We start from the raw sequence: 21,165 nt of genomic DNA on the forward strand, positions 1-21,165 counted from the left end.
CAAAAGTTCATTTGGAACAATAAAAGACCCCGAATAGCCACAGCAATCCTGAGAAAGAAGAGTAAAGTAGGGGGGATCTCAATACCAGACTTCAAACTATATTACAAAGCCACTGTTCTCAAAACAGCCTGGTACTGGCACAAGAACAGACATATAGATCAATGGAATCGAATTGAGAACCCAGATATCAACCCAAATCACTATGCTCAATTAATATTTGACAAAGGAGGCATGAATATACAATGGAGTCAAGACAGTTTCTTCAATAAATGGTGTTGGGAAATTGGACAGACACTTGCAAAAGAATGAAACTATTATAGATCACCAACTTACACCATTCACAAAAATAAACTCAAAATGGATACAGGACTTAAACATCAGACGGGAAACCACAAAAATACTAGAAGCATCCACAGGCAGCAAAATCTCAGACGTATGCCAAAAGAACTTCTTCACTGATGCTACCCCTAGGGCAATGGAAGCTAAAGAGAAAATAAATAAATGGGACTACATAAAAATAAAAAGCTTTTTTGCAGCAAAAGAAACCATCAACAAAACAACAAGAAAGCCCACTGTGTGGGAGAACATATTTGCAAATGATACCACTGATAAAGGTTTAATCTCCAACATCTACAAACAGCTTATACAACTAAATAAAAGGAAGATGAATAATCCAATTAAAAAATGGGCAATGGACCTAAATAGAACATTTTCAAAAGAAGACAGAAGGAAGGCCAAAAGGCACATGAAAACATGCTCAAAGTCACTAATTGTCCGAGAGATGCAAATCAAAACAACAATGCGGTACCATCTCACACCTGTCAGAATGGCCAACATCAACAAGTCAACAAACGACAAGTGTTGGCGAGGTTGTGGAGAAAAAGGAACCCTCGTGCACTGCTGGTGGGAATGCAGACTGTTGCAACCACTGTGGAGAACAGTGTGGAGTTTCCTCAAAAAACTGAAAATGGAACTCCCATTTGACCCACTAATCCCACTTCTAGGAATATATCCCAAGAAACTAGAAACACCAATCAGAAAGGATATATGCACCCCTATGTTCATAGCAGCACAATCTACAATAGCCAGAATTTGGAAACAACCTAGGTGCCCGTCAGCAGATGATTGGATCCAAAAACTATGGTACATCTATACAATGGAATACTGTGCTGCCATAAAAAAGAAGGAATTCTCATCATTTGCAGCAACCTGGATGGAATTGGAGAACATCATGCTGAGTGAAATAAGCCAATCAATGAAAGAGAAACACCACATGACCTCACTCATTTGTGGATGATAAAGAACATTATAAACTGATGAACCAAAAGATAGATATAGAGACAGTATATCAACAAGTAGACTGTCAAATTACAACGGGGAGGGGAGGAAGATCTGGGAGAGATAATAGATCAACCGAAGGACTTTTATACATGCATATAAGTACAACCAATGGACACAAAACCCTGGGGAGGGAGGGGATGTGTGGGAGGGAAGGAGGGGGGCAAAAAAAAATCAATAAAATATATATTTTTTTAAATCCCTTAGTGTCATCTACTGCCCTCAAGAAGTTGGAATTCCTGGTCATAGCTTCCTTGACTCCCATGACCAGGCCAGCATTCTCAACTTGTCAACTCCTAGGACTGTAGATTCTTTTTACTTTCCTTGAACCTCTCTCTCTCCTTTCTGAGCCTTTCTATGTGCTGCTATCTCACCCACAACCCCAAAATCCTTGAATGATTGAGTATACTATTGCTCCTTCATATCTTATCTTAAGCCTCACTTTAGGAAGATTTTTCCTGGCCCCAAACCTGGTCAGATCTCACAGAGCCCTTACACTGATCATCTTCAGACTTGATTGAGATTTCTTTTTAACATGTCTCCTCCACCAGATTGTGAGCCAGTTAAGACAGGGGCCATGTCTGTCTTGATCAATAGAATATAATGTCTACTTTGGGCCTCAGCATAAAAAGGAGAAAAGCAGAATCCTTACAAGGTGCACTTGAATGACTCCCAGTGGGAGTAGGGGAGCAGGAGGAGCCAAAGACACCATCTGTAGTAATCACTCAGAACAAAGCTGCCTTAGAGGGAAACACCACTTAAAAGCCCAGAACAGAATGCAATCGTTATTTCCACTCTCCTTGGCCAAGTTCATGAACTAAGCCTTCTCAATTTAATAGGAACTTTGAGAAGTCAGTATTGGGAATGTCCCTAGAATAACAAGAGTTACCAACTTCATCATTTCTCTCTTAACCAAACTGTGTACCTCCAAATAATAGCAAATAGTTCAGTTTTTTCAGACTGAACTACGTTAATTCAGAAATACAGTCACCCTCCACAAGCAAGGGAAAGCACAATTGACATTTCCTCTTGTTTCCTGTCAGCATCTTAGCTCTTTGGTGAACTGAGGCAGAGTGTTCTGAAAGTATTATCCCAGCTAGGTCATACATCCCTAAAGTGAGGTAATGCCATGAGAAGTTATGAACTGCCTCAGGGATCAGACACGTGTGATTTAGATTTCATGTTTAAGATTGTGTCTCCACTTCAGAAGTGAATTTTGGCTCTGATTCTTCCATTAATCCATTTGAATGACCTTGAGAAGGTCATTAAGCCTCACGGGGCCTCATTTTCTTCATCTGTAAAACAGGACATTTAGCTAAATGATCCCTCAGGTCCCTTCTAATTAAAATTCTAGGATTCTAAATCTCTCAAAATAACAAGATCCATTTAAAAGAATTTATAACACAGGATATTCCTTTTTCTTTCCTATTTTTCTTGAATCCCTGAATTAATATTTTTTCCTTTTTCTCCTTCTATATAGCCACCATCATTGTCCCTTGCCTTTACCATAAGAGGATTAAAAAATTCCTTGGCTAATGGGACAATTTTAGAAGTGGCCCTTTCTAAGTTCTCCAATATTTGCACCACCAAGAACCTGGTACCCTCTTTTTTACTCCTCTATTATATATTTATGCTTGACTATAAAGGGAGAAACATGAATGTTCTTAAAATTCTATTTTAATATTCTTTTCCATTGATTTCTGATCTTTCACCTTGTACTGCCACACATGGTATTTTTATCTTGAGTTTCCCATAAAACAGAATCTGAGACAAAGACATACATGTAGGTGAATCTATTGGGCATGTGATTCCAGGAAGTGGGAGTGAGGGACAGGGAAATGAACCTGGGGAGGTGGAGAAGCCAACAAAACAATGTGTTATTGAGTTGGCCACCACTAAGGGGACTGGTATTCAATCATAAAGAACATTTTTTGGAGTTTGTGAAATACATTTTATAACCACTCACACAGGAGGCAAAGGAAAAAAGTATTTATTCATCAACTCTCATGTCCCATTGGTCTGGTGTGTTCATTTCCCCCACACTTCTGGTTTGCACATGTGTGAGTGAGTGTTGAAAGGATGTATGCGATGTCCATGCTGCCATATCAGAGAAGCCAGAACTAGAAGCTAGAGACAGGTGTGAGGCAAGGCCCTTTCAGAATGCACATGCGTAAGCTGTCAGAGTGCTCCAAATAACAGCTAAATAATCACTGGAGTCAGATGTGGGCCAGAGGATCTGGAGTGGTGTACTCGAAGTGTCCCATACCTAGAGTTGTCATCACCATTAAGCGGTTCTCAACCTCAACGCTGTTGACATTTTCAACCAGGTAATTCCTTGTTGTGGGACTGTTCTGTGCATTGTAGAATGTTTAGCATCCTTTCTAGCCTCTGCTCGCCATATGCCTGGCCTCTACTCAATACATAGCAGCGCCCCCTCTACAAGTTGTGACAACCAAAAGTATCTGAAATATTGCTAAATGTCTTCTGGGGGGCAAAACCTGAGAAGAACCAATGGTGTATTGTGTATTCTATTCTTGTCACTTCCCTGTCTCTCCACTTTATACCATATCAAAAGCAGCTTCCAAGTTCACAACAGCATCAACAATTAGCACCAATAGTAAAATGAAATTATTTAATTATTAATTGTTATAGTCTTATAATAATTGTTGAGGTCTGGCAGTATAATTCTTCCATTTTTATTTTTCATTTTCTTCTATTTGTCTTGCCTATTCTTTCCCCATTGCATCTCCATGTAAATTTTAGAAACAGCATTTTAATTTCCACAAAATTTTATGCTGAGATTTTTATAGCATTAAATTGTGAATCAATTTAGAAAGAATCTGTCTTTTTAGGATATTTAGTCTCCAATCCATAAACATGGTGTGTCCCTCCACTGACTTAGGTCTTCTTTTATTTCTCTCAGCCATATTTATCATTCTCTGTGTAACAATCTTGCACATATTTTTGTTAGATTTTTTCCTCTTTGGATATTTGACAGTTTGATGATATTTTAAATGGAATCTGGCGTGGCTCAGTGGTTGAGCACCTTTGAACCAGGAGATAGAGGTTCAATTCCCAGTCAGGGCACATGCTCAGGTTATGAACTTGATCTTCATTGGGGGGCTTGCAGGAGGTGGCCAATCAATGATTCTCTCTCATCATTGATGTTTCAATCTCTCTCTCTCTCTCTCCCTTTCCCTTCCTCTCTAAAATCAATAAAAAATATCTTTTTAAACAGCTTTTTAAAAAATAAAATAAATGGAATTTGTAGATATTTTTAAGTTTAGATTTAAATTTTTTTGTAATTGGTATATAGAAACATAATGGATTTGGGCATATCAACTGTGTTAGAGACCTTGATTAATGGACTCATTAAACATAATAGGCATATCTCATTTTATTGAGCTTCACTTTATTGTGCTTTGCAGATACAGCATTTTCATCAATATCCAGGCAAGAACCACCACTAGCAATACAGTATTTTTATAAATTAAGGTATATACTTTTTAAATAAGTAATGCTATTGCACACTCAGTAGACTACAGAATAGAATAAACTTTTAGATGCACTGAGAAACCAAAAATTTCGTGCGACTTGCTTTACTGCAATACTCATTTTAGTATGGTGGTCTGGAACCAAAGCCACACTATCTCTGATGTTTGCCTATCCGCTGGTGGAGGAGGCATTCTGTCCTAAACAAAACGTCATTTCTATCTTTCAAATCTTTTTTTGTTTGTTTGTTTTTCTTGCCTTATTACATTATTTATGTAATTGGACAACATTAAATAGAATTGGTTATAGTGGTCTTCTTTATTTCATTCTTTTTTTTATTTTATTGATTTTTCTACAGAGAGGAAGGGAGAGGGATAGAGAGTTAGAAACATCGATGAGAGAGAAACATCGACCAGCTGCCTCTTGCACACCCCCTACTGGGGATATGCCCACAACCAATGTACATGCTCTTGACCGGAATCGAACTTGGGACCTTTTCAGTCCGCAGACTGATGCTCTATCCACTGAGCCAAACTGGTTTCAGCTATTTCATTCTTGATCTCAAGAAAAGTTTTCAATATTTAACATTAAGTATAATGTTTGTTGTAAGTTTTTTGTGGATACTTTTTGTCATATTAAGGAAGTTCCATTCTACCCTTACTTTGCCAAGAGTTTTTTAGTATTTATTGTGTTAAGTTTTATCCAATTATGTTTCTGCACCTATTGAGAATATTGTAAGAGGTTTTATTTTATTCTGTTAATGTGGTTAATTATATTTACTGGTTTTTACATTTTAACTCTTATATTCCTAAAAATAACTCCTAGTCATGATGTAATATCCTGTTGCACATATATCACTGGCTTTAGTTTGCTACGATTATGTTCAGAATTTTTTAATCAGTGATCATGATAAATAGAAGTTTACCATTTTAATGTAACCCAGTTACATTAAATTATTATTTTCCTTACTTCTAATGCCCTTGTCATGTGATGGAATCTATTTTTTTCCTTCAATGTTTAGCAGAATTTACCACTGAAGCTGAGTCTAGAATATTCTTTGTAAAAAAATAATTAATTAATTAATTAATTAAATAGATGTAGGACTATTCAAGTTTTCTATTTCTCCCTGTTCTTGTTTTGGTGAATTAAGTTAGACATAATGTGACTTCTCTTTTGCAGAAATTCCCATAATTACTCACAATGATCACTACTTATATGTAACAAATGATTTGGACTAATAACATATGTGTGATATAATCTTTTTTATCCACTCACATTTCACATTTTTGATACTTTTCATAAATTCTAAAGCTATTATTTCAAGTTATTCACTCTTTCAGAGTAAAAATTAACAATCATTGAAAGCTGGCCTAAGTAGCATAAATCTTTCATCTTGGCTGCCATAACTACACACACAGCTGAGTTTGCTTTAAATATGTTCAATCGATTAACAAGTACATATTATGGCATATTAAAGTAGATCCTTTCAAATCATAGAATCAGGTGGGAAGTTCATTATACAAGTTATAAATCAGGATTTAATAAATGCAGGAAAATTACAGATTACCTAAAATAAATACATCTTTCAGACAAAGACACTGAGGCTCACAGAAGCTAAGTGACTTCTCTACGGTTACATGACCAGTAAGTGGCAGAGCTGACATGAACAACCCGGGCCTCCTGGTTCTTGCTCCAGCAATCTTCCCATTCAGACTACACATCCCACTTGGCACTAAGAATGACTGAGCATACTGGTCTACAACTCTTTAAGACCCCCTAATTATATAAAGAAAGATAAAACCGGACACATCTCATAGTAAATAACATTTTTAGGTTTTTGTGTCTTTTTAATCACTTTGAATTTTAAATTACTGTCTTCTAGCCTACATTGTGTTTCCGATCCCACATCTCAACTGTACAAATATAGCAAGTCCTGTCTGCCTAAAGACCTTCTGCTACTCCACTTTCCTGGCCTGTCTGCCCACACCATGCACTATCCACAGGCTGCTAAAACTATACTGACTTTCCCAAGCAGAGCTGATTATATTCCGGCTATACTCTTAAGTTCTTGGTGCCCAGGGATGATGATAATAGATATTGATATTATCTGGTGCAATGTGAAAAACATTCAGTAAATACATAAGTGACTGGAAGGCTGACATAGCATTTGGATAACCTGGTGGTTGTAAGTGTGGTTTAAGAAGACATCATGCCTAGGTTCACATATCAGCTCTGCCACGTATTACCTGTGTGACCTCGGGTACGTTGCTTAGCTTTTCTGGGTGTCAGTTTCCTCAGATATAAAACAAAGTTAAGGATAGCAACCGCAACCACGCAGAGTTGTTAAAAAAAAAAAAAAAAAAAAAGTCAAATGAGATAATCTGTTTAAACAACAACTGCCTCATAATAAGTGCTCAAAAAATTATTAGCAGTGATGAGATTACATCATTACTGTTACTAACTACTCTTGTCCTGCCATTCATTCCTCCTGTCCTTGTCCTACATGACTTGGAAAACTCCAAATCTGAGGGTTCAGTGAGCCTCTTCTTTGAGAAATGTATCTGTTACATAAACAGTAAGTCATCCAAATCCCATTAGCTCAAGGTAATTTTATTTAATAATCATATTTTAAAAGTTGGACACACAAATAAGTGGCAAAGCAATTTTGATTAAATCCTGTTTTCTCGATGGCTACTTGGAATACAGCATGCATATGCAAGCCCCAAGAATATTGAATAACAGATAAAATAAATAATGATCATAATGCAAACCACATTCTGATTCCCATTTCCCTGCAAGTATGACTCCATGTAAGAATTACAAGAGCCAAAAAGTAACATGCTTATTAACTGTGGGTTACTCAGCTTTATACATAGAGCTTAGCAGATCACGTGAATGTTTCCACATTCTCAGCTAAGCTAATGGTTCCTTAGAGCCCCGTTCCTACAACCCCTTAAGAATTTCAAGATTTGCCTGAAAAAATATATCATATTTCCATGACCATGCCTGAACACATATTTGGAACGCTCACTGAGAGCAAACTATCCTGGAGGACAGGAAATGGTCATTGTTTTCAAAGAAAGGCAAGACGCTCCTGCACACAGGAAATCAAGCCCGTCTCAGGGGCTTGATCTCATCTCCCTCCACACAAACCTGCGTGTCCTGTGTGGGCCCTGCCCTTCACCTCACACGGAGGAGCATGGTGGGGGATGAGAATACAATCGTTTACCATTTAAGGTCAAAGACGTTTTATTCAAGATTGCCACGTAAACGCATCCAGAGAAATACAGCCCCTTCTTCTTTCACATTTCATTTCATTTAAAAGTAATCGGGGACTAAGAGGGAGTCTGGGCTTACAACAGGCAACTTGTACGCCTCTGGGAAAACCTGTCCAAAGACTGGGATCTAAAATGTCGTTTCCTAGATACACTGTTTTCTGCAGCAGCGCTCGGTAAAACTTTCATTAGAAAGTGGCTGCATTTCATCTTTTCCTCCGGAAAAGGGAAATAATGACTCTGATAGTTTTTATTGATTTTTACTTAATTCTTGGGAGCAAAAAATGCTGTTATAGGGCAAGTCTGAGACTGAGATATAAAAAAAAATCCTCGTTTGAGTCCCAGCTGGTTACTTTGACCAGAGGTAGACTCAGTGGGGAGACCCAAACCTGCCCAACCACTGCACGAGACTGATGGCAGATCAATGGAGCCAAGTGCTATTTCACTTGTAAAGCAGCAAAGACCAATCTACTAGTAAGGACTTTATTTTGAATGTCTTTACTTCAACAGTCAAACTTGCAGGGGAGTAGAGTAGGCCTAGTATTTTGAGGGAGATTCACTCTAACTCGTTTCATACAGAAAAGTCCTTTACTAGCACGGTTCTCTTTGAATGAAGTCCCAAAGGGTTGGATTCATATTAAAATCTCTAATATGAGAAGAATTACAGCAAGGTTACGATATAATTAACCTGAGTTATCTTTCAAAACTCTCGCTGATAGGCAGTCTGCCACTTCAGACTATGCTCATGCTGTGATTTTTAAAATTAGAAAAGAATGAGGTTTTCATATTCATTCAAACTAAAAGAACACACGAATCTTTGCATAAAAAGAAGGCGTTGGTTAACACTTTTGATTATTTTCTAATACTATTCTGATAATAGTGTTTTTTTAATGACTGCTCTGTATGGCAAAGCCTTATTCGGTCTACCTCCTAGAGTCTGCAAAAAAGCCTATGATTCTTATTTAAGGATTATGATGATTCCCTTCACTGCTTGGAGAGGGGAGAAAAAAATAAAAAAGCAAAATTGGGGCTATTATCCTGTGTTTATAACAAGTCTATTACCATAGTAACAACTGTGATGTCACAAACCCAATACCAAGGGCCAAATTCTGTCTCTGAGTGGGGAAGGGCAGCTTAGCCTCAGAAATCGGGTGAAATCGGATACAAACATGTGTGGCCAAAGGAGGGTCAATGCTTGTGGTGATCACCAAAGCACAGGGAGTTCCCCTCCTCTGAAGAAAAAGGGGGCAGGAACAAAAAAGCAGATCCCCAGGCACAGAAGCAAGCTACACCCACACTTCTGTATGCAGCTGTGCGAGAGGAGAGGGGAAATCCAAGAGCATGTGGTATCACCGTGTTCCCAATCACGAGTATTCCACTGGGCCCACAGCCTGCCAAATGTGGACGAGGTCCAGTGGTCAGCCTGAGTACATGAAACATGCCTGGAACCAGCGCCCGGCCAGACAGAGCCCTCTGGTACCTCGGAGAAGCAGCAGCTTGCCTCAGGATGGCAATCACTTTCACACCAAACTGGGGTTTCGCCCCTGCTCGGTCGCCCCAGTTCACAGAACCACGGGTTCTCAGGGGGAGAGAGCTCATCGGGTCTTCCAAAAGATGTGGACTTTTTAAAATAAAATAGCCTTTCGCAGGAATAAATTGTACCCCCTGTCCCTGGGGAAGTAGAAGATTAGTAAGTATTCTTGCTAGAAGTGCAGCTCTGTGTTAAAAAGCATTGGATTAGGAGTCAGAAGACCTTCGTACTAGTCTTGGCTCAAGTACTTAGAAATCACATGGCCCCGATAAAGCCACTTAACCAATTTGAGCTTTAGTTTTTTATGTAGTACTATCAAACATGCTAATTCCCAGGGCTACTGTAAAGATCAAATAAAATAAAATAGCAAGCATCAATGAGTTTCATACACTGTAGAGGATTTAATACAAACATAGGTACTATTATTAGCATTCTCACATGGTCAGTTCACAGTACAACAATAATTCAAACACTGATCACTATTTTCTCTCCAGGAATCCAAAGCACACCTAGGACCCGCATCTTTCCTCTCCTGAGAGGTGGACACTTGCATGATACCGTCAGCTCTAAACTATTCAGGGGCAGGTTATCGAGGGGCCTGTTGCTTCTAGACAACCTCAGGAATGCCAGGTTAACCTACAGTTGGCTACAAAACTCTCAGTGAGAGTGCCTCAGCTCTATGACCCTGAATAACAAACAACTCTGGTATACGTTTTAGTAAAAGAAAGAACTGAAGTGATTAACGAGACGGAAGTCTCTGGATAAGTTGTGGACTTTGCTTCTCCACAGGGAATTACTCACATAACTGTCGGAGAGACTATGGTCGAGGTCAGACAGGCTGGGACTCATTCAACAACGGAGTAGCCTGTGCCGTCTTATATGTGGGCCACAGGAATTTGAATAGTATTCATTTATTCAACAACTGTTGGTGGAGCACCCACTGTGTGTCAGAGCTCACCACATACCCTGAAAACCCCACTGTTTTCCAGCCCTTGTTACTGTCCCTTATGCCATTGTACAGAGGACCTTGGCAAAGCTCACAGCCTGACTTTTAGAAATGCTATTCACCTTCCAGTTATCACGAGACTTTTACCAACCTTACCCTAAGGTGAGGGTTACCGAACTATGTCCCTGGCCAAATCCTGCTCACTGCCTTTTTTAATATAAAGTTTTATTGGAACCCAGCCATGATCATCTGTTTACGTATCACCCATGGCCGCTCTCCTGCGAGCACAGCAGAGTTCAGCAGTTGTGATAGGGACAGTACAACGCCCAAGCCCAAATTCCTACCTGGCCCTATGTAGAAAAAAGGTTGCTAATCCCTGAATTAGATAATATGACTAAATGAAAATTCATCTCTCCTGCTCATTTCTGCTTAGGAACGAGTAGGGTAAGGGCCTTGAAAGCAGAGAACCTTTCTGTATCTTTGTCTTTTCCTATAGAGCCCAGGAGTAGGATCGAGTCAGGTTGAGAGCAGATACAGAAAATTAAACATGTCCTTCCCTACATTTTGCTTTGAACAGATGAGCACCTTGGAGTCACATGGAAGACAGCATAAAACCACTGGTGTTGGGTTACTCTGGCTTGTAATTCCTCCGAGTTCCAACGTCTAAGACTTCCAAGGCTCAGTTTTTGGCCTCTATCCCTTTGCATATTTATTTCCTGATCTGATGTGGAATTAGAATTAAATAGGAGCTGTGTGCTTGAATTCCACGTGGCTGGCTCAGCAGGAAACTCCAGGGCAGGTTTTTTGGCATGCCAAACTCACGTTAGCCTCAGCTATGCTAATTTCGAAAGCTGTTTGCTTTTGCTCAAATAAATCTTAGGAGGGAATTTGCATTTGGATGCACACCTTTCATGCACAAATTATGTGCATGATAACTCTAGGGCCGACTGAAACTGAAAAAAGGAAAAAATTAAATGGCTTTTGTTTGGCAGGCACCATGTTAAGGAGCTTTGCATACATTTTCTCAGCTCAGGGACAAGGCAAATCCCCTGGTATGGAACTACGATCCCCATTTTACAGATGGGGACACTGAGAAGAGAGTTTATGTAATTTATCCATGTTCACAAAGATGGTAAGTGACGCTGCCTAAATCTGAAAGCTGTGTTCTTTTCACTGAGTCGCACTGCCTTAATGATACCCTCACTGTCGTCATCACTCACCTAAGCCACTGGACATCCATTCAGGCATGAACCTTACATTTATAAAATTAGTCACCCCTCTCCTTTTCAGTTGGCCTATGCAAAATGGGTCTTGCAGAAAGCCATTTCACATGTTCTTCAAAGTTCCTTCTTCTAAGCCCACTTAAGAAACAGCCTTGATTACCCATCTCTGCCATAGAGTTCTTTCTGATTCCTAGAAAGGTCTTTGAGAGCTTTACAAAACTGCCCCTTCCTTTAGAAACCCACACAGCAGACCTGGCCCTCAAGCCACTACCAGCCATGCTTACTTCTTTTCTTGCTAACCCGTCAGTATAGATCTTATTTTAAAAATTATTTCATCCCTTTTTATTTCAAACAGATGGTTTCAGAGGAGGAAAATACGTTTTTGTAGCCAGTGGCAGAAAAAAATGTACTATAGGTTCAAAGTTTACAGCCTAAGCAATAGATGGGAGAGTTTGCTTAAAATGGCAATACTACTTTAAAGAATACATGCATTCACATTTCTTATCTACAAAGTTTCTAAAAGTCTTTTCCAAAATTAACTCGAGCTTGATCATTATTTTTAAGATAGTTAAAACAACTTTCTATGAGTCATTATTGTTGGGAACCCCAGTCATGACTTACCTGCTGGTGGCTTTATGAAAGGTGGAGGAATTAAAGGTACAATAATGGGCACGTTGCCATGATCCTTTGACCCTGCAGGTGAGTCACTGAGTCCATTTCCTGTGGCAAGCCCTGAATAGCCTGTGCTTATATTGTATGGTGAAATAACACTGTCCTCGGGTAATTTTGGTTTTGGCAAGGAATTTTCTGTAAAAGAAAAGAAATCACATTCAACACGACAACAGAACTTTATTTCCCTTATGACCACATTTTCTCAAGTAAAATATCTGTGTAGCAAAAACTCATTTTCCTAGCAAACCTTTAAACACTTTACCAGAACACTACAAACCATCCAGGACCTGTTCAGACTTGTTGCCATAAATCTCCAATGGGCTCCTTTATAATTTGCCCTGCTATGATAGCTAACATCCCAATTGCATCATGATGATGAATTTTAGTACTATAAAAGCCCGTAGAAAATTGAGAGGCAATTAACCTTTTCCGTGTACAAAGTGATGTATAGCAGGCACCACTCTCTGTCTAGCGGGGGAAAGCTGAAGAAGTGCCCCACCCACCCAGCACTGTAACTAAGTCCCAGTGTATTATAAACTTGGTCCATACTCTAATCAAAAGAAAATAAACAAATGATTAGGAACAAAACTGTTGTTGCACAAGGTAGACCCATTAAATTAACCCATCAATATCAATTAAAAATGAAAATAAATAAAACGTACAATAGCATGAACTTTGTGAATTTTATCTTTGCGTGTCCATCATTTAAAGCAAACAAACAAATACCTTAACCATAGAAAACAACTTAGTCCCTTTAGTCACATATCCTGGTACCCTGTTCCACAGAGGGAAAGATTATGACCTAGACCAAGTATTTTATGAGCTATTAGTTTATAGAATATGAACTCATAACTCGTATTTTTCATTTACAAGTGACATTGGTACTATTGCTACAACATGATGTGTACAATTTCATAGCAAGCTTAACGTAAAATTTGTCACGTACATTTAATTCCACATGCCTGCAGGACAGCTCATTTGTAGTTTGTGGTTTGGCATATAAGAAGGAAAAATGCTATTTTAGAGACTGGAAACAAAATGCATGAACAGGTAGTTTATGCCAATAATCTCAGAAAGCAATGCAAATACTAATCAAATTGCCAAAGACAACAAACAATTAGTTTTACCCACATTTTATTAAAGTTCCTCAAATTGCTTCTTCACATATTCCTCTTCTTTTCTTGGACATTCCTTCCAAATTTAGGTTCATAAGTTCAGTATCCATACAACACCTCCCAATGATCCTAAGCTCCCTGATGATGAGACATCTGATTCTACTACCACCAGCAGAATCAGTGTTAATTCAACTCTGTCAAGCCTCTAATTTCCACTCTTTGGCTGAGCTTTAAGGAACTTCTTGTAGAATAATACAGGATCCAACCATCTACTATGTTCTTACTCCTCTACCTACCCCACCCACAGATGTTGGGGATGTGGGAAGGGTAAAAACTTCAAACACGAAACAGAAATAGGGCTTTTCTTTAGAATTCCCACCAACAAAAAAGGGTCGGAGGAATTACCAAAATGACCATGATACTCTCTTGCATCTGAAAATCTAAACCTAGCATTTTACATCACAGAAAGCACCAGTCTCCAACAATTCATATATCAAAGGGCTTAGAAAAGCAGGATAGCCCTAGCTGGTTTGGCTCAGATAGAGTGTTGGCCTATGACTCAAGGGTCCCAAGTTCGATTCCGGTGAAGGGCATGTACCTTGGTTGCAGGTACATCCTCAGTAGAGGGTGTGCAGGAGGCAGCTGATCGATGCTTCTCTCTCATCAATGTTTCTACCTCTCTATCCCTCTCCCTTCCTCTCTGTAAAAAATCAATAAAATATATTTTTTTAAAAGACAAGAAAAGCAGGAGAAGTTAGCAAATATTATCCCTTTCTATACATATGTGGGCAGGACGAGAGCACTCAAGGTCCCTAGCCCTTGTCTAGCTAGTTCTCCCGTTGCTGGAAGATCAGGCTGCGTCTACCTTTGTTTTATGTTGTGCTCTTATATTCCGTGGAATTCTGCTTATGGGAAAACACCACTGGGGATGTGCGTGTAAATCAACCATTGGCATAATCAACAAAATGAGTCCCAAAGCAGCTCAATTCTGGCAAGTTGAGATAGTTAATCCTTCTTGGCATGAGCACAGGCACATTAAATGTCATTACCTTTGAGAACAGAAATGTGCTGCCGGCTCTCTCCGTCTGTGGGGTAGCTCCTGAATTCAATATCTTCACCATCTTTCAATTCAACCTTATCGTAGCCATACCAGCCAAGGAGTTCATTCATGGTGTTTTCTGCAAAGTTCTGAAAGAGAAGCAGAAGCTACTTATTTATATTATTGATAACTATTTGAAAAGGATGCATAAATCAAAACCCCTTTGCACTGCCCGCTTTCTGCCAGCCTCGACCCACCTCCCCCAGGGGCATGTTCATTTTTCAACTCCTGTTCAAAATTGTAATGCATTTAAATCTCAGGGTGGCATGTCAAACTATGACAGGCCTTCAGACATTTGCAATTTAAAGATAATAAGAAAAAAAGGTATTCATTTTGCTTACAAACAGAAACACAGTTTTAGCATCTTCCTCTACAAAGTCCATACCACACTAATACAAAAATATTGAAAGGTATAGCAAAAAAACAGCTAAAAATTTTTATTTTGAAAATGAAAACAACTAATTGACCTTTTGTGGCTCGGATGAATGTAAGTTAGAACTGCTTTCTAATTCATTTCAGATAAAGCAAAACCTCAGCAGAGAAATGATTTAATTGTACACTACCACATAGAAAGGTAAGTAGGCTACAAGGTTCTCCCTTTATTTTAATGAATGGAGAAAAATGTTATTAATAGTAACACTGAGTGACAAGCTTCCCTTTTTTGCTTTCCCTTTTCAAGAGTATTCTTTAAAAATAAATGCAGAATTTGCTTTATCAGTTTCATTTAGTGACAGATTCTTCCTCCATGAAATCAAAGGACACTGTGATTGTCTTTTGACGTGTAATATAAAAGTACCAAATAACTTTAACGTTTCCAGCCCACCCAAATTTTGGATAACGTATGAAAACCTTCTGAGTTATAAATTAATATCTAACTATAAGGTGCTGTTGTTATTATAGCTATCAAACTGTGAAAATAATGAATCTACTTGGACAGATTTAAAACCTTTCTATTAGGTGACTGTGTTTTATGAATTTATCAACTGTTAGATCTGGAAGCAAAACGGGAGGCTGTGTTTGTTAATTATCTTAATGTTTGCATGGGCCTTAAAGAATCTCTATCCAGGGAAATAGAGAGATGTTAGTAAATGGGTACAAACTTCCAGTTATAAGATATAAAAATTTGGAGATATAATTTACAGCATAATGATTACAACTAATAATCCTATATCACATACTTGAATGTTGCTAAGAAAGTAGATCTTACATGTTCTGACCACAAAAGGAAACGTTAAACTATGTGACAGATGGAGGTAGTAGCTAATGTTATAGTGGTAATAATTTTGAAATACATAAATGTATCAAACCAACCCCTGTACACCTTAAACTTACACAGTTATGTGTCAATTATAACTCAATAAAGTGGGAAAATTTTAAAATAAAAAGAAGGAGTCTACATTACAGAGTAAGAGCTTAATAAATGTTTATTGAATTAATTTTTAAAAGCATCTCTATCTGACAAGGCAGCCTGAGCCTCCTAGTCTGAGCTAGAAATCTGTATATTCTAACCTTCTCTATCTTTTCAAAGTCATTTCTCATTGTCCATAGAAGCTGTCATATCCGCATTACACTGGGATGTATAATTTATATACCTGAAACAAAGAACCCAGATTAAACCAAAGTGCTCACAGGCTCAACGTGTGAGTTCCATGTTCTCTTAAATTTCACAACTAGAATTAAGCAGAGGTTGCATTATTTTTTTTTAAATGGTATTACACTACGACTCCACAAAAACAAACCTGGCATTTCCAACTACCCACAGAATGCTAGATTTTTTGCTTTAGCGCTCACTTAAGCTTAGAGCCCCAACAGGGTTAACCTGTGATGGTACGGTGCACAAGCAATTAAAAAAAAAATCTAGCCAGATTGATTCAGGGTTACCATCCATGAGGCCAACAGTCATCCATAGCAAGCTCTAGTGAGGCATTTATTCTTGCTGATGGCTGGTCATGTCCACATTAAATAGACATTCCTTTCATGAATGCACAAAGATGATATGATCGATATGTATAATAAGCTCAGCAACTTCTGGAATACCACTGAGGGGGACTCAGCTAAATGCTGCTCTGCTCAATCAAATGTGATCACTTTAATGAGGCCTCAGTCTCCCCTAACACTTAATTTCTTTCACTGAGCTCAGTGCCTGGACTGGAGAATGACAGTCCCTAAGCACACACCCCGAAGTCCTCCATCAGTGGTCTGGCAGCAGAAATCTCCAAGGATAAGGATTACACCTTGCATTAAAAAATAAAAATAAAAAATAAATAAAAAATAAAAAATAAACAGTTTTAAAGGCCAAGTTCAAGCCATCCTATTGGTCTATGGGCTATTTGCCCCAATCTCTCACAGAACCGTGCCAAGACAGAAAATCTTCTGCAATAGTGACTCCTGGCCACCATATCCAATTTTTTAGACCATTTGAATCTGGGCACCTCTCTCTCCAGTTCTGCCGAACCTCTGAAGTGACACAAAAGACTACAGATGCATAATTCATGGAGCAGCCTTCCAGGCAGCATATAGATGTGTCTGTGTTAGTTGAGCTGCAAATCCATTCATTCGTTCAGAACCAATCCCATGGATGAAATCCAGAAGTTTCACACATTTAGATAAAAAACTAAAACTTCAATTGGATTATTAACACCAAATTCATATTATTTGGGCATCGTAACTGCATCACTTAGTTTATGGTTTGTGCTGAAAACTCAGACACTTCATGAATCAATATGAACTTGATCTATTCTATGATATTCAAGTTACTATAAGTATCAGTGAAAATACACTCTAAAACATTCCCTTTCTTGTCATTGAAAAGAAAATAAACTCCTTAATGTTTCAATATATGACTTCAAAAGTAGAAAACAAAGGGTTTATAAAGCCTCAAGCCATAAATCTCAAACCTTTCATGACAGGAACAAGACTTTCATTGAAAGAAAAGGAAAACAAACACCAAAGTTTCCTTTTAGTGTAAGCACAAGAAATAGACTATTACCTCTGACTTTCACACTGTTGTATTAAGAAAGCAGCCCTGCCCTAGCCAGGTGGCTCAATCGGTTGGAGCGTTGTCCCATTCACCAAAATGTTGTGGCTTCAAAACCCAGGGCACATACCTGGGTTTCCAGTTTAAGCCTGGGTCAGGCATGTACAGGAGGCAACCGACTGATGTTTCTCACAACTCTCTCTCTCTCTCTCTCTTTCTCTCTCTCTCTCTCTCTCTCTCTCTCTCTCTCTCTCTCTCTCATTCTCTCCCTCCCTCCCTCCCTCCCTCCACCCTTCCCTTCTTCCCTTCCTTTCTCTCTAAAAATCAATTAAGACATGTTCTACAGTTGGTCAGAGCATTGTCCCAATAAGCCAAGGTTGTGGGTTTGATCCCTATTCAGGGTATATACAAAAATCAACCAATGAATGCATAAGTAAGTGGAACAATAAATTATGTTTCTCTCTCTATTGAAGAAGAGGAGGAAGAGGAAGAGGAAGAGGAAGAGGAGGAGGAGGAGGAGGAGGAGGAGGAGGAGGAGGAGGAAGAGGAGGAGGAGGAAGAGGAGGAGGAGGAGGAGGAGGAGGAAGAAGAAGAAGAAGAAGAAGAAGAAGAAGAAGAAGAAGAAGAAGAAGAAGAAGAAGAAGAAGAAGAAGAAATAATAATGAAGGAAATCAAAGAACCCCAAGGAATAAATAACTTAAAAATGTTAATTTCTAGGTAGGATTTGATGCCAGATATCATATGGACTCATTATGGTGCTAAACCAAAGGAAATGAAATATACTTTTATAGTTATCATCCAAGAAACATAATATATTCTAGGAAAAATGAATTCAATGTTTATGGCCCATAAGGGGTTTAAGCCCTTCTGCCAGAGAGTTCCAACAGTCATTTTTTCAACTTTTTGTATTGTTATCCTTTACAAAAAAAAAAAAATTCTATTAAAAGAATTATTCTTTTCCTATATAAGGCTATGTCAGTTATGTGTTGTTTTTAAGGTGAAAAATAAAGGTGTTAACAGTTAAAGTACAGAGATTCTGAGGTAATGATGTTCAATAATAAGAGAAGCTACTGTACCGAGGAAGACTATAAAATTTGTGCCCCCCCTTAATCTTCACCCACCATTTGTTCTGGAGACTTAGAATATGAAACTGAAGTAGAGTTTTTGAAAGTCTCTCCAGGCTCTGAGATTTTGTTAAACCAACGAACTTCTGCTTATATGAGAAATGAAATACCTTTTGCAAAGAAATATAATTATAGTGATCACACATCATAAATTTTACTGAACAGCCACTATTTCAGATATTTTATCATTGCTCCCATAAACCATCAAAATGTGCCAGAAATTTCAATATCCTGGCATCTGAACCACATTTTGCAGACTGCCTCTCGCCCTTGGAAGTGGCACAAAAATCCTCTCTCATACCATGTGGTCCAATTTGGGTTTGGAAAATAGGTCACTATAATTATAATGATAATGTCTAACACTCTTATAGCACTTTATAGTGTTTCCACATCCTTTAAACGTCTCCTGTTCCTTTCAATAGCCCTATGAATTGGGTATTTGATTTCCACAATAAACTTTTGGTGAACCTATGTAACATCCTCATTTTACAACAGAAATGAAAGCACCCAGAAGGTAGACAGGCATGAGAGATCACCCAGGAGAGTCAGCATGAAAATACAAGTTCTTATATCAGGTCTCTTTCTGTTATAACCTCCTCTGTAAGGTCCAATGTATCAGCAATTCCACAGAAGCTGCCTTCTTGGACCAAAGCGTTCATCCCGTAGGATGTCAATATCACATATTCAAGACAGGGCACCTCTACCTCTGTTAAAACTTCACTTTCAGGTTTTATCATTAGGCCCTACTCTCCTTAATTATGTGTACTGTTGAAATGGGGTTGCTCAAATTTTATAATTAAAATTTAACCTTGTCACTTGACAGTTTTTGACATCACTTCTGACTCTAATTGCTTTGCACGCCTCTTACTCCCATTCCTCTCCCTCACCCTTTACAGTCTCTCTCTCACCACCAGGATTCCTAAGGTAAGAAGACAACCCTAACATTTAGTGTGAAAGCATAATCTCTTCCTTGAATTAAAAAAAAAAAAAAATCGCAGAAAGATGGTGGAAAGGCAGGAAATTTTACTATTTCTCCACTCCTCTGAGCTCTTTATACACTGGCAAACTTTACTTTTTATCAGAACTGAATCCCCAGGACATTAATTAGGCACTGTTGTGAATTCAACTGGAAGTACTGCAAGTTCAATCTAACGATTTTCAATTGAACATTTTACCAATAAAGACTTGGCTTCAAGGCACTTTGAAAATAACAATTATTACAAATTCTCAAAATACCTCTGAAGCACAAATATTTCAAGGTCTTCCAAAAGGATTAATGATTTTATTTTTAAAACAGCAAGCAAATTTTAAAGTATGCATAAGTACCACTGATTTCTTTCATCCCAGGCCTTACATAACTGAAGTCAATGGGTTTTCAACTTCGTATCCAATCCTACCCAAGAGAGCAGAAAGCTTTCACAGAGTTCCCAATGACCCATTGAAATAAAGAAAACGCCATGTCCTCCTCCCCACATAATTCCCATTTTCCCTCCAACTTCCAGTTCTTTTTATTTTCAATCCTCACCTGAGGATATGTTTTCATCAATTTTTAGATCATTCACTTGCCTCCTGTGGGCATCCCCATGGGGGTTCGAACTCACAACTTGTGTGTGTGCCCTGACCAGGAATCAAACCCACAACCTTTTGGTGTTATAGGGACAGTGTTCCAACTAACTGAACCACCCAGCCAGGGCCCCAACTTCCAGTTCTAATAAAAGGTGTCATCTATCCCAAATACACTAAAAGTTACTTGAGGGCAAAAACCTTTTATTTCATTTTATGCCTCACCTAGCACCATGCCTGGCATTTAGAATATACTCAAGAAATGTGCTAATCCATTTGAATGCATTCACAAATATTTTAAAAATGTATAAGTACAGAGAAATGATCAAACAAAAATTTTTAAAACTGATTCTAAAAATAAATATTTGCACATTAAAAATTTATAATAGCCAGTGTTAATGAGCACTCTCCTAGTGTTGAGAATTGAAGTTGATACATTTAGAAAAGGTAATTTAACTCTATGCATTAAAAATCTTAAAAATGTACATACCCCTTGATTCAGGAATATTATGTCTAGTCATTATAGTAGCTAGTCTAAGGAAATAAGTATAAAAATATGCAATGTTCAGTTATCTCAGCGTTATTTTTCTTAGAAGCATACTATAATGCCAAACAATAATTTGGTTAAATACGGTAAATTACAGCTTAGTCATGGAATACTATTTTATTAGTAAAATATATTCTGTCGATAAATTTTTACTGCCATAAAAAATATTAACAATATATTAAGTTTTAAAAGGAAGGTTAGTACACTATAAGACCATTTTGTTTTGTTTTTTTAAAAAAAAAACTATATATAATACATAGAAA

The 21,165-nt window shown here is 38.1% G+C and overlaps 1 protein-coding gene across 1 annotated transcript in view; it reads right to left on the reverse strand.

The window, feature by feature from the left end:
- Positions 1-21,165, reverse strand: part of LOC118705740 (sine oculis binding protein homolog) — a 162,206-nt gene that overhangs the window by 133,389 nt on the left and 7,652 nt on the right. The window contains exons 2-3 of the mRNA XM_045572786.1: positions 14,642-14,780; positions 12,427-12,612 (exon numbers count right to left, since the gene is read on the reverse strand). Coding sequence (XP_045428742.1) covers positions 12,427-12,612; positions 14,642-14,780 — 325 coding nt within the window. The remainder of the gene's footprint in view (positions 1-12,426; positions 12,613-14,641; positions 14,781-21,165) is intronic.

This window comes from Pipistrellus kuhlii, unplaced genomic scaffold, assembly GCF_014108245.1.
Source record: "Pipistrellus kuhlii isolate mPipKuh1 unplaced genomic scaffold, mPipKuh1.p scaffold_m20_p_5, whole genome shotgun sequence".
NCBI classification, from domain to species: Eukaryota; Metazoa; Chordata; class Mammalia; order Chiroptera; family Vespertilionidae; genus Pipistrellus; species Pipistrellus kuhlii.